Consider the following 14,194-nt stretch of genomic DNA (forward strand, 5'->3'; position numbering starts at 1 on the left):
TGGTTGTTTTTTTCACTAAATACCGGTGAGAACCCCGACACCACGTGACCACCCGTGTACCCTGGGTACGAGGCGTGTTTAAATGCCCGTGACCCCTGACCTGTGTAATTTGCATGTGCGGCAGCTGCAGCAGCTGTTCAGCTGTAGGGCTGCGGACGGCGCGGCGGCACGGGGACGTCTTCTCTCCGCAAAAATCACCGCTTTTACCTCAGGATTCACCGGGAAAACCTTCAACGTTGGTGCCGAGACCGAGGTGAGAAGTTTGCGGTAGTTTTGAGCCGTCCGGCGGGTGTTTAAGCGGGTAGCAGACGACAAAAATGCGCGGATTTCAGTCAGATGTTTATACGAGCAGCCGGGGGCCCGCACAGGGGAGGTATGCGCCCGGGATGGTTTAACGTTTTCTTCATTTTCTGTACTTTTCCGTCTTTCTACTCTCGAAGCCGTGTGCTGAACGTGTTTCTGTGACAGTTTTCTGAAAGGCGGCATTTTATGACACGGTTTGGTGTCTTTCCGCGGAAGATTCGAAACTGTCAGTGCGGGGAAACGTCGGGTCATTGAAAAACGTCAACTTTGCAACGGAGCCCGGGGGAAAATTCACTTTCCTCAAATTCTGTCATGTTTTTTTTTTTTTCTACTCACATTTCGTCGTGGTATATTTCTTCATTTTTTTTTATTATGATACCAAGAAACTCATGATTTTCAGTGTCACTTTTGACTTGCCGGGACCGTTCATTTTAGAAAAGGGGAGGTGCAGAGAATTATCGGAACTTCGAAACATTTCTTCAATGTTACATTTCTCAATCTGTTCACATATAGACATAGATAAAATAGAACACTTTTAACTTTGAAAATATCTTAAACCTTCATTTTGGTTTGTGTTACTTTACATTACCTTTTACAATTCACAGGTAATTAATCAGGTAATTCCAAGTCGTATAACTTGCATAAATGCCCTGTAAGAATTATGAACAATGATGAAAATCTTTAAAACTATGGCTTAGGCTGTGTTTGGTATGACTACATTTTGCTTCATTTCATGTAAAAAAATTGCATTTTGGCATTCTATTAACTGTGATTTGAAAGGATAAACAAATGTATCATATGCAAAAACCTATTCACCTAGTATTACATCTCATGCCATGTATAAACTATACAACTACCATGGCAATGGTTGGCATGGGTGTCTCCTAATTCATTTGATTTTGTGTGCACTTGAAATTCAATCAACTTAATTTGCTTTTTTTATTTTGATTCTGAAATAATGAACAATTTAGCAAATCTATCTTTCTCAGTTTGTGGGGCATATCTGCTGTGTAGAAATGACAAATTTAAGCTACTGGTATGATGAAAATGTCAGGAAGCGTGTTTGGTATGTTATTTGGAATGAGTGTCTGCTGGTTGAGTTTGGTATGTTATTTGGAATGAGTGTCTGTTGGTTGATTTGATTTGTGCAAGGAATCCAGGTCAGCAGTGGGGCTGATTATAACCAGCTGGCACCACAGGCAGGTTTGGCAGGCAGAAGGGGGGAATCACTAACAAACCCTACAGGGGTAAAACAGCAGGGGGGAATCACTAACTGCTACAGGGTTAAACAGCAAGGGTAATCACCATTTTATACCGGGGTTGAACAGCAGGAAGAATTTGTAACAACTGCTACAGTACAGTACAGTTAACTGCTACTGACTGCCGGAGGCCATATAATACAGTACAGGACTGGGGTAAAACCAGATGTAAAGTTTTGGCTCAGTTTCAGCGTTTTATGTCGTACTAAAGTACTTAATGTGGCAAAATTAGGCGTAAAACACAGAGAATGAGCCAGATCCTTACATCTGCTTGGAGATTGAGTAACACATCCTGTATTGGGATTCCCCGATGACATTTGAGACATTTAATAGCCTTGGCAATAACGTTACATGTATTAATTAGATATACAAACTTGTTAAAGACTCACTTCAAGTAAAAGGAAAAAAAGTTGCCAGTGCTCGCAGTTCTAAACTATAACACTTTCAGTGAATTAATACCAAGACCTTGCAAAGTTTCAATTGATTTTGGTCTTATTTGTAATGTCATGGCAACTAGATATACATAGAGTTATATTTTCTAGGACTTATCTATACAAAAAAAAAGATTCAAAAGGTAGTACAGTATATAACTAACTATTAAACAGCCCAACTAATCCATCTCTTGCAAAAAAAACTAAAAGACTGTTTAAGTCAGTGATTTATTTTATGTTAAGAAATGAAAAGAAAAAGAGAATGCACCATGAAGGATGTTTTGCCGTTGTTGAAGGTATATAATTGAAACACACAGGAGCGATTTATTATCAAGCTATTCCTTTTTCTTGGGTTTAATTCTTCCCATAAAACAGCCCTGCCAATCACTCAGAGTCCCACAATAGCCGAAGCTAAAATGAAACAACATTAGTGATTTCTCCCTGGTCCCAGCACAGAAAGGCTGAAATGTTATTTAGAGGCCCTTTCATGTGCGTAATGAGCATTCCTCCTGAAATTAAATCTGCTGCAGGTGTGCCCACAGGGGACCATTCACGAACCTGCACCTTATCAGTAAACATAATCAGTTTGTTTGCTCAAACCCACAAGAAAGTATCACCCACTATACCGGATAAACGTTACACATACCCAAGTTGTTGTTGGTTTCAAAACTTGTGTACTTTCTGTAAACGGCGTATCTGATAACAAAGTCATTGTGACCAGCTTATGTTGACAAAGAGGGTATGAGTCGGTCCCCGTGCTGAGTGCTCCAGGTGTGTTTCTGCCCTTTGTTCCAGATGAAAGGAACGGCTGTTGGCTCTCAGTTGCAGGTGTGCGCCAAGGACCGAAGGGGGCAAACACAGATGTACATTGTACACAGCAAAACTGGAGGGGCACTGGGGGATTTTTTTCACTTTGAAGTTTGAAAATGCCATTTTCTGAATTGATAACATCTTACTTTATTTGCCAATTCTTGGTTTTAACAAGGAGGTTTAGATTAAGATATTAATATCAAGAGGGGAAATTTTTTTTCTTTGAAATGGATTTTTTTAATCATATTTAATTTTTGCCTTCCTTGGTTTCATCAGAATCATTCTGAGCGTTCTTTACTTTTAGTGTCCTTTTATCCAAGTTTTCTGCAGCATTTTGTTCAATTCTTTGATATCATCAAATGTTATCACTAAGCACTGAAGCCTGAGTGAAGGGGATTGTCTCTACTTTGAAATGAAATTTTCTGATTTGGTAAAGTTTTATTCACCCATTCTTGGTTTTGTCCAGATCTGGCAGATCATTCTATTAAAGGGTCCTTTAGTTTTACTTTTGATGTTATGTTACTTTAATCCAAATGTTCCGCTGGGTTTTGTTGAAAGTTTGATATCAATTGTTACTGTACCACCTTTGAGATTGGAATGTCCCAATGGTTTTGGTGAAGGAGCGAAGGGCACCAAATAGGTAGACAAAAATTGGTAAAAAAGGTGTGTCATTCTGAAATAAAACTTAGAATCCAGAATTAGTTAAGTGTTACTACAGTTAGCTCTAAATTTCTATGAAATTATACTAAGCTTGAATCTTTTTTATCATCCAAATTTGACCAGAAATATTCATGTCTTCAACCCCATGTAATTCAAGAAGAATATTTTACTCAGTTTTTCTTTTAATAAACTGCTAAGTAAAAGGCAGGCTAAAAATACAATACTCATATACAAATGTAAAAATACATTGATTCATAAGAGTTTGATATTTGTTAGTCTGGGTCATATAATTAAGATAAAAAGCAGTGTCTGTAACACAACCAACTGATTTTGTCCGGCCCGAATCCTGAGATAGTGAGATAGCAACAGATGTCAGGGTGCGACAGATGTCAGTCATAAGCATATGATGATGGCCCTAAATTGCTTCTCTCCAGGAAGGTAAGTTGTTTTTACTTACTCTCCAAGCAGAGGTCGTGAATGGGCAGATCGTCACCGTTGTATCATATGCCGCTTTTTTTTGTCGCTAACCCAGTCAGAATGGGCTAGCGAAGAAAAAAAGGCATATGATATGATAAAACGGTGACGATCTGCCCATTCACGACCTCGAGTAATTTTTACTGCCTCATTTCAAGACATTTGTCTTGTCATTTTTGTTTTCAAATCATAAATGATGATCATTCGTGAGGTACTAATACCTGGCATATCTCATTGTAGGATAGAAATCTAAAGCATCTGGATATCCTTTGGAGTATATCATGTTTATGGTCTATATCAATGTTGCATTCGGAAATACAGGCTTGCTTTCTGCAGAATCTTTTTTAATATCAAAGGGAAGCCAATTTGACAGTTGTGTCAAAATATTTGAAGTGACATGAATAAAGTTTTGTTTTGAAGAATAAACAAATGATTCTGTTCTGTTGAATCAGTGATATTATTTCATATTTGGTTGAAGAAACAGGGAAGACAATATTAACATTTTCATACCGGAATTCTTTTCATAATTCATAGAAAGGAACCAACATTTTTCTTCATAAATTAATATTTTCTTGAAGAATGAGTTTACACGTTTCATTTTTGAAAATTTTTAATAAAGGATACAATATTGTATAAATAAGTAAATTATCAAGATATTCAACTTGATATCCAGTTAGATGTAAATAGATATTTCCTTTTTCTTTATTCACATGTAGAAGTACATTTATAATTTCCCATCACCTTCCCCGGGCCCCAGGTAGTGTTGTACTCCACTGTAGTGTTTGTGAGTCCTGTCAGACCCAGGTGTCACCACTGTGCTGTGACAAGCAGGGGGTGAATGGTGTCTGCAAATAACAGCTGTGTCTACAGCAGCTGCAGGGGAGAGCCACTACTCACCTATATGGGCTGGGGTACACATAGGGAAAAGTCATTTAATACTCATCTGCCTTGGGGAGGGGGTACAGACAGGGGAGAGTCACTGCTCACCGCTGTTCTGGGTACTGCACTTAAGCTATGTCTACAGCAGCTGCAGGGGAGAGTCACTATTCACCTGCTGGGTTGGGGGGGGTGTAATAGGGGAGAGTCATTACTAACCTGCTTGGTGGGGTTTACAGAAAGGGGAAGTCCACTTCTTACCTGTCTACAGCTGCTGGAGGGAAGGTTCATTACTAATCTCCAGGTTGGGGAGGGGGCAGGAAATGTTAAGTATTCACTTTTCATCTAGTAGGAGCAGTGCCTGTATCTGGGTAGGGCAGGTTGACTCAAGCTATGTCTACTGCAGAAAGAGGGACAGGGGAGATTCACTACATATTGTGTTGGGATGGGATGGGATGACAAAGGGGAGATGCAGAGAAGAGGTTCAACCCATCTTTCTAAAAACTCCATATTGAAGAAAATGTATCTTCGTACGTTTAAAATGACAGATTAACAATGAAAAGTAACAATGTGGGCTTTCGAACAATGAGTGGGACAGATAAACGGTAAGCTGGAGACAGGCCAGAAGCAAGCATTACGTGTGGATTTAAGTACATGGAAATTTACACCTGCTGTTGTCCCTTCTCTGCAGGTAGAGCGTTGGTCTAAGATGGCGGCCCTGCCCCCCTCCCCCAACTCCTACAAGTCCCTGGTGTACCAGCGAACGTTGCTCGACAGGCTGAACTTCCTCCGCAACCTCGGGCTCTTCTGTGATGTCACACTCGAGGTAGGTGTCATTCACCCGCTCATGCACTCACTCACTCACTCACTCACTCACTCACTCACTCACTCACTCACTCACTCACTCACTCACTCACTCACTCACTCACTCACTCATTCACCCGCTCATGCACTCACTCACTCTCTCACTCACTCATTCACTCACTCACTCACTCACCCACTCATGCACTCACTCACTCACTCACTCAATCACTCACTCACTCACTCACGCTCACTCACTCACTCACTCACTCTCACTCACTCAATCACTCACTCACTCACTCACGCTCACTCACTCACTCACTCACTCACTCTCACGCACGCACGCACGCACGCACTCACTCACTCACTCACTCACGCACTCACTCACTCACTCACTCACTCAAATGTGCTGTAATGATTTGACACCCCCTAACCCATTTACATCATATCTACAACATTACCTATTCCAGGTGGAAGGTAAGCTGTTCCGATGTCACCAGGTGATCCTGGCCGCCAGCAGCACCTTCTTCCAGACGCTGTTCACCCAGCAGCAGGCCGCCATCAAGCAGGCCACGCCCATCGACCTGCCCGTCGTCAAGGCGACGGCGTTCTGCCAGCTGCTTGACTTCGTGTACACCTCGGAGCTGAGTCTGACCGTGCAGACCGCCATCGACCTGCTGTCGGCCGCCAGCCTGCTGCAGATGGGACCACTGGTGGAGGCCGTGTCACACTACCTCAAGACTCATGTTGGTAAGGGTTAAGGGTCACAGGTTAAGGGTCAGATGTAAGGCCGCCATCAACCTGCTGTCGGCCGCCAGCCTGCTGCAGATGGGACCACTGGTGGAGGCCGTGTCACACTACCTCAAGACTCATGTTGGTAAGGGTTAAGGGTCAGGGATTAGGGGTCAGGGGTTACACTGGGTCAGACTGCCATCGACCTGCTGTCAGCCGCCAGCCTGCTGCAGATGGGACCGCTGGTGGAGGCCGTGTCACACTACCTCAAGACTCATGTTGGTAAGGGTTAAGGGTCAGGGGGTTAAGGATCAGACTGCCATTGACCTGCTGTTGGCCACCAGCCTGCTGCAGATGGGACCACTGGTGGAGACCACCTCAAGACTCATGTTGGTAAGGGTTAAGGGTCAGGAGTTAGGGGTTAGAGGTCAAGACTGAGTTTGCTGCGGATGGGACCACAGATGGAGGCCATCACTTTTTTATAGGTAGTACAGCTGAATGTTTTGAAAAGCTTGTGACAAAGAATTATCAGAGGAAAAAATCAACAAAATGAATTAAAAATGGTAAAGATTTAACTTGTTTTGTGTTTACAGGAGATGAGCCAGATAAACCACTGCCTCCACCGTCCTCAGCATCAGGACCAGGCCACCTCCTCCCATCCCCTCCCATTCCTGTCAGCTCCTCTACTCACCTGAACCAACACCTGCACACAACTGCAGGCTCCACACACCTGGACACACACCTGCACACACCGACCAGTCGAGAGCCCAGCGCGTTCGTCCTACACGACAGCGGCCAGTACGTCCAGCAGGACAGCCGCGGGCACCAAACCTCGACCTCCACACCAAGCCTGACCCCGCCACACGCCGTGGGCCACTTCTCGCCGCGGGCCAACCTCCGTCTGTCACCAAACGCGGATAAAGGTCGCGCGCCGCTGGACTACGGGCCGCCCTTGGTCATGCCGCCAATGCCAACTCACCAGCCCGGGTTCCGGTACGTCTCATTTTATTCATTTTGCCAGGAAATACATGTGTTTTTCAGTTTCCTTTTAGGAGAACCCTGACATGAAATAACATAATTTGTTACCGTCAAGTACTGTAGGAGATCAGGGCTGTCTCCAGCTTTGAATTTTTATTCGTCCCATTTATTGTGTCCCACGCTGTTAATTTCCATTGTTAAATTTATCATTTCGGGCTTACAACAACATATTTTCATTCAATTTCATGTGATGGAGTACTGATTTTATAATGAATAGGGAGATTTTTTTTCTGTCCCAACAAGCAAATTTCTGACCCTCCGTCCCGGGACAGAAATTTGCCGGTTGGGACGGAAAGAATTCTGGAGACAACCCTATATTAGATACAGATGCAGAAACCTATCTTTGTCCCAGGTACGGCGTGCGAAGCCTGGACGGGAAGGGCGGGGTATTCCCCGTGCCCATTGAGGTGGGAAACCCCTACAACCGGCGTCACGAGCAGCGCTTCGAGTGCCACGTCTGCTACATGAAGTTCACCCGGTCGGAGACCCTCAGGGACCACATGAACATTCACACCGGTAGGAGACCACTTTCTTGTCGTACAGCTTACATAATATCAAACATTATATAACAAAGAAAACAAAGGTGGTTGAGAAGATTTGAATAACGTTCCAACAAACATTGGTGTATTGAGTGCTGAGTTATGCAAATTGGTTTGAGACCATCGAGATAGTATTGTTATACACATGTAAATCTGTCGAAGAATTCTTCTAGCACTATTCTTTCAAATTGAAGATTGCAAGCATGTAAATCCTACTGCCAGAGATAGAAAATGTAGATACTATGCATATATTTCCTCTCTAGTGTTATGTGTTATGAATTCTATAGGCTTATTGGCAGAGTGACAGGACACCTTCCAATATTTGGAATTGCTCCATATAAATGATCTACATGTATGCATCAATGATTGGTCCCAGCTTACAGATCGACCTATTCTGTACTAAATATCGCCTGACATGATTCCCCACCCTGCAGGAGAGAAGCCGTACTCCTGTAAATTCTGCCACAAGAAGTTCCGCCACCAGCGAAACCTGCGCACGCACGAACGCGACTGCAAGGACAACAAGGGGTCAAAATGGCGACGCAAGTACACCGAGACGGTCAAGGACGCTCTGGAGAGGATCCGGTCAGAAAAGACTCCGGAGCAGGAGGGATCAGAGGTCACAGGGGAGAGTGGAAAGGTCACAGGTCAGGAGTCAGCTGTTGACCTGGAAGGAGATATGTGTCTTGACACTCTTGAAGTGCAAAGGTCAAATGATGACGATGGGACATTAACAGTACAAGACGTTCAGCGCCATGAGGAGTTCAGAGGTCAAGATGATGAACCCATTGACCTTCAAGAGGACAGAAGGTCAACACCTGACTCTTTAGGAGGGGAACAAAATTTGGTAAGTCCTTGATGATATTAGAAGAGTAGCGTACATGCCAATATTAATAGTAGTACACAAATGATGATTCATGATTCCAACTAAATACTTCAAATAAAAACAGAATACACAGGTATTTGATAGCTGAAAGATTTTTGTAGATTGGACTTGGAGATGTTGATAAGATGGAGTGGCAGGTGGATAGCAGCACTCAAAAAGATATGTTGTTATGATTTTTGTACAATTTTGCTTAAACATAGGGCCCTATACTGAGGGTGAGGGTTTGGAGGTTTGCTCTATCTACATGCACGTGTGAATTCTGTCTGGTCTTCACAATAATCAAACGTGAAATTTGTTGTTCCAGGAAATTGATGAAACCAGCCCTGACGTTGCCATGACAGCAGGTGACGGCAGCCCTGACGTTGCCATGGAGACAGGAGACCATAACCCGGATGTTGCCATGACGACGGGTGACCATGTGAGCGACGTGTGCCTGTCAGGTGGGGACGAGGCGGGCTTGCCGGCTGACCAGCTGGAGTACATGCAGCGCCTGCAGAGCCTGAACCAGCACGGCACGCCGGCCAACAGGATCCGCAAACACGAGGCGCGCTACAGCTGCCCCATCTGCCTACAGGTGAGCAAACACCTGCCTACAGGTGAGCAAACACAGGTACACCTGTCCCACCTGCCTACAGGTGAGCAAATGTAATAAGGGTGAGGATGGTATTCCCTGGTTCTTAGGACATTGCTACAAGAAGACATCTTTGGGGAAACAAGAGAAATCTGACTGTCCACATGCTTAGATGCTCAGACAGGAATCAGTTTTACTTGAAAGTACGAACGTATAATAAGAATGGACACTAAGATTGGATACTAAGATCGTATACTAAGGTCAACCATTCGAACATCAAATGGCCAATCCCATTCCGAATAACAACAATCAACCTCTTTTGTCTGTGTATGGAATATAAAGGGGTTATCTAATGTAGAATGGTATTGTATCCCTACTCCCTACACAAACACAGGGAAACAGGCCAACCTCCTCAGTAACCCTGCACTAGTGACCACCTTTGCGTAGGGACTACCTGGCCATTTTGGGCACTTTTTGGTGCCACCGTCTCTTAGATTGACCATGGTATGACCAGCTGTCTGTAATGACCACTTTTGCTAAGTCCTTTTAGTGGTCCCTGCAATCCACAACATTGACTACATTATCAAACATGAAAAGTATTTTCAACAAACTAATGTTGATAAATCTTACCTCTGTTCCAGACGTTCACCCGGAGTCACAACCTGAAGAACCACATGCTGATCCACTCGGACGCCAAGCCCTTCACCTGTCCCAGGTGCTCAGGGGAGTTCAGGTGAGGCGCACACCTGTCCCTCTCGTTGCCATAATAATCACCTTTGGAGCTGTAGTGATGACTTTTCAAAGATTAGTTTGAGATTGAAAGTCTGACTAGTGTATTAGGAATGTTATAAGCCATACAAATCCATTTTGTTACCAGATGTTCCTGTAATTCTAAACCTTTAATTCCATCATCAAGGACCCATTTGAAAAGAAAGCTTTAACCGATGCACCTTTCTGTTAGTCTGAGTACCAACCTCTGTAGCAAACGTTGGGTCAATCTTTTCACTTGCTAAATCCGTGGTCAGCAAGCAAACAGATAGAGCCAGTGGTTACTACGGAGGTTCGTACCCAGGCTACCTTGCTGAAGTCCCAGAGAAAGAATATGTGTGGTAACAGTAATACTTTTGTTATAATTATGGTTACCTTCACAGAAGGGTAACCATATTGTTTTTGCTCGTTTCCTCTTCTTCCTCTTCTTCTCCGCACAAAAGGGTCAACGACCTGAACCAGACGGCTGTCACCATGGTTACTGGTAAACACTGTGGTGTTCGATTACATAATGTAGCAACAAGCTCACCATGTATTCAATGTGTTTGAGTTAAAGAATAAACAGAGCAGTAGTTTGTAAGGCTTACAACATGTGAAGGTAACCATAATGTATTTGCTGGCAAATGTTACCTGTCTAGTCTCATTTTTTTGTCTCTCCCCACAGATACAAGCGTAACCTGAAGGCCCACAGCAGCGTGTGTAAGGGCGTCATCAGCGTACAGAACACGGCGCACCCCGCCCGATCCATGAGCGGCAGTGAACCTGACCTCGACGCACCGGCCGACCCCGCCAGCTTCTCTGGGCTCCGTGACCTCCTGACCTCCGATGACCCTGAGGATCAGATCGAAGTATGCTTGTTTTTGCAAGGGTCAGGGTCAGGGGTTGGGGGAGTTATTAACTTTACAATAAATGAACTACAGTACTGTAAATCCATTTGATATTGCAGTCAGTAATTTTAGCAAGTGGGGGGAAAGGGAGTTGTTCAAGGCATTTGATTTTAGCAGTTTAGAGTTGTTCAAGGCATTTGATTTTAACGGTGGGAACAAACATTACCGTCTCAAATGCTGGCGATCAAATATTTGTGATGATGAAATTTTAGCAGATTAATAGTGACGCAAAAGTTGCTGAAATTAATGATAACGATAACAAATCAAGAATTACAGTAATAAAGAAAAGTGTACACTGATTTAGGTTGTTTAAGCTTCTTCCTAGAGCATAGATATATTAAACTTGTATTCACACAATGTTTTTTGATCATTTTTGCAGGGGTCAGGGGAGGCAAAGGAGCAAGACATGGTGTTCTCCCCAAGTCATGAAGAGTATCACTCCCCTGAAGACAACTCCAAGGCTCCCTCGTGTACGTACATACGCGGGCAAGACGGCAGGATTATCGCGGTGAAACAGGAAAGCCCGGCGAGCCCGGCTAACGGACAGTCAGAGCCGTCAGAACACGGCAGCAGAGACGAAAATGTCTGGGGAGAGAACTCCGCCGAGGAGAGACCGGGGAGCAATGAAGGCTCTGTCGAGCAGGTTGTTAAAACCCCTGTTGGTGAGACCGTGGCTGTCGGAGGGGCCAGGAAGAGAAAGGCGGGCGTGCAGCACCGCTGGGACTCCAAACACCCCAGCGTGGCCAGGCTCCCAGAGCAGCTGCAGAGCTATGTGATGGAGATGATGGCTGGAGGCGAGGAGGGGAGGGGGGCGCAGAGTTCTGACCCGGCGGGGCAGCTCGAGCAGGGCGCCCTGTCGCAGAACGAGAACCAGATCATCAAGGACTTCTGGGCGGAGGTGAACTGGGGTCTGTTCCCCGACGACCACTTCTCGGGGCTGGGTCACCTGGGGGCAAAGGGCGCTGAGGTCACAGCGGACCAATGGCAGGGCAGCAGGATGAGGGGTCACCGACAACACCTGGAAATCCAGACAAGTCCAAGTATCGATCCGCTAAGAGACGGAGGGTCGCCTTTGCTTGATTCAGAAACCTCGGTTGTACAGGACTGGGCGGGTGACAAATCTGCCGGCAGGAAAAAACAGAACGGGACCAGGTTCGGGAGGTCCAAGGTCAGAGGTGAACACGAGACCTTTGACCCCAAGAAGGTCAAAGTTGAGACACAGGATAATGTTTAAGCACATTCCAATTCTACTTGAGAGTTCTAATATAAGACTGTAAGTCGAAGTAATGTAAATTGCGGCCTGCGTCGTAGGCACATTAAACTTTTCTTCCAAAGTACAGTAAAGTGATATTGTACATTATTTATGGACCTAGAGCGTTATTCTATGTGAGGCCACATTAACTTGTTTTTATGTCATTTGTGCATTGGTTAAGGCATGTTTCTTCCTCTCCTTTAGGAAAAAGGGAATGTACATGACTTGTACATCTATTTGCAATGAGATAGTGGTGACAATGGTTACGTTACAGCAACAACTACGGTAAATCCAGAAGTCACGTAACATTAATGGTTATGTTGAGGAAGGTTAGACATCCAGGTAATAAGATACACCGAATGACAGTTATGCAAGCAACTGGGAAAATGTGGAAACAGACTTTAAAAGTTTTATCCAGTTGCTTGAGTCACTGTCATTCGGTGTTAATGGTTACTTTTAGCAATTGTTTTGACCCTTTCAGCCGTGAAATAGGTTGTGTTTTTCAAGAACGTGTAATAAATACAGGGTGTTTGTTACTCATTGGACTGATTGATGGTCAACCTGGAAGTCCCCAGGTTAATCTGAATTTGTATACGCAATCACGCTCACGTGCAAACGCAATACAACGCATTAGATTTTGTTTCTCTTGATCATGATAGTGTCATAAAGTCAAGTTGGTGTGGCCGTTTCGTAGCCTCTAATTTCGTAGCTGTTGTAAAAAAAGTCCAGTGCCAGCTATCATTAACGTTAAATAACGTTACAGCACTAACGTTAAGTATATGAACTACAGTAATAAAGAAACTGTACTCACGATTCACATTATTCGTTTTTCTCCCTGTTAGCATAGATTGAAATAGCCCGTACTTACGAATGGTTATTAGGGTGGCCCTGTGGTGTAGTGGTCTGCGCTTCTGTTATTAACCACATCTGGTTCTAATTACTTTGAACCAGAAGGCCCGAGTTCAACTCCCGGGTAGGACACCTCTGGACAAGAGGCGCATTGAGTCATACCAAAGACTTTATAAAAATGGTACATACTTCTGAAACAGTATGGAAGTTAAACACACTCCACTGCCAGTGGACTAGCCCCCTGCTGCAGTGATTGCACCACAGTGTGGCCCAGGGCTATGAAACGGAGATGGGCACCGCCCTATACACCTTATGGTGTGGGAGGATTTTAACTAACTACGAATGGTTGTTGAGACAAAGGGGTTGTGATCTAACCAGTCCTGGGCGGGAGCTGGATGGGATTTAATTATAGATAAGGCCATATGTTGATTTGACTATATGGATGACATCCTTTGGGATCCCAAAACTGATGCGAGCGTGCGAATAAAAAGTTGCCTTCATTATGAAATCTACGTGGTCAGGAAGGTTGCATAAAAATAACACACAGAGAATGGCATACCAAATCATGGATTCTTCATTTTGGTTATTTCACATCTTCTTTGACTTTGGCCTTCTACGACATTAGTATCCATTCTCCGAAATATCTATTTGCAATTTACAGCATATATCTGTTCATTTTGTAGCTGCTATACATGATTTACAGTATGGTAGAAAACTTTTTTTTCATTTTCGGAAATGGACGAAAATTGATGCGCGCGCGGATTTCATCCATACAATCAAATCAACATGGCCTTATATGACCTCCTTGGTTCATGTAAGTTCACCTAAACCGGCGTCGAATGGAACGCCGTTCGATGGTGCTCTCACCGCGGTAACGTAACGCTCCTTGTAATGTGATTCAAGGTAAGAAAAGACAACAAGAATGTCTTGGCCACCAATGATAAAGATGAGACGTCGAACTCATCTCTCAAATGTTATGTCGGATCACCGAAAGTAAGAACCATGCTAGGAGGAAGTTGCGAAGTCGCCTTGCTACTGCTGCTGGCGGCCTTTGGGAT

General features: G+C 44.1%; 2 protein-coding genes across 2 annotated transcripts; both read left to right on the forward strand.

The window, feature by feature from the left end:
• Window positions 1–82: 82 nt before the first annotated feature.
• Window positions 83–6,441, forward strand: LOC136429145 (zinc finger and BTB domain-containing protein 44-like). Its single transcript, XM_066419023.1, has 3 exons — window positions 83–253; window positions 5,505–5,639; window positions 6,085–6,441. The coding sequence occupies exons 1-3, from the start codon at window positions 83–85 to the stop codon at window positions 6,373–6,375; spliced, it is 597 nt and encodes a 198-aa protein (XP_066275120.1). The 3' UTR covers window positions 6,376–6,441.
• Window positions 6,442–6,518: 77 nt separating this feature from the next.
• LOC136429643 (uncharacterized) lies at window positions 6,519–13,104 on the forward strand. Its single transcript, XM_066419562.1, has 8 exons — window positions 6,519–6,628; window positions 6,940–7,339; window positions 7,737–7,900; window positions 8,358–8,770; window positions 9,114–9,383; window positions 10,022–10,113; window positions 10,813–10,996; window positions 11,415–13,104. The coding sequence occupies exons 1-8, from the start codon at window positions 6,580–6,582 to the stop codon at window positions 12,267–12,269; spliced, it is 2,427 nt and encodes an 808-aa protein (XP_066275659.1). The 5' UTR covers window positions 6,519–6,579; the 3' UTR covers window positions 12,270–13,104.
• The last annotated feature ends 1,090 nt before the right edge of the window (window positions 13,105–14,194 follow it).

This window comes from Branchiostoma lanceolatum, chromosome 3 (genome assembly GCF_035083965.1).
Source record: "Branchiostoma lanceolatum isolate klBraLanc5 chromosome 3, klBraLanc5.hap2, whole genome shotgun sequence".
Lineage (NCBI taxonomy): Eukaryota > Metazoa > Chordata > Leptocardii > Amphioxiformes > Branchiostomatidae > Branchiostoma > Branchiostoma lanceolatum.

What these genes read in the sequence shown, in the direction of transcription:
- LOC136429145 (XM_066419023.1), top strand. Translation starts at nt 83, where the DNA reads ATGCCCGTGACCCCTGACCTGTGTAATTTGCATGTGCGGCAGCTGCAG. An exon ending in ACGTTGGTGCCGAGACCGAG is followed by an intron (nt 254 to 5,504) that starts GTGAGAAGTTTG and finishes CCTTCTCTGCAG; the next exon opens with GTAGAGCGTTGGTCTAAGAT. An exon ending in TCTGTGATGTCACACTCGAG is followed by an intron (nt 5,640 to 6,084) that starts GTAGGTGTCATT and finishes TACCTATTCCAG; the next exon opens with GTGGAAGGTAAGCTGTTCCG.
- LOC136429643 (XM_066419562.1), top strand. Translation starts at nt 6,580, where the DNA reads ATGGGACCGCTGGTGGAGGCCGTGTCACACTACCTCAAGACTCATGTT. An exon ending in GCTGCCCCATCTGCCTACAG is followed by an intron (nt 9,384 to 10,021) that starts GTGAGCAAACAC and finishes CCTCTGTTCCAG; the next exon opens with ACGTTCACCCGGAGTCACAA. An exon ending in AGGTGCTCAGGGGAGTTCAG is followed by an intron (nt 10,114 to 10,812) that starts GTGAGGCGCACA and finishes CTCTCCCCACAG; the next exon opens with ATACAAGCGTAACCTGAAGG.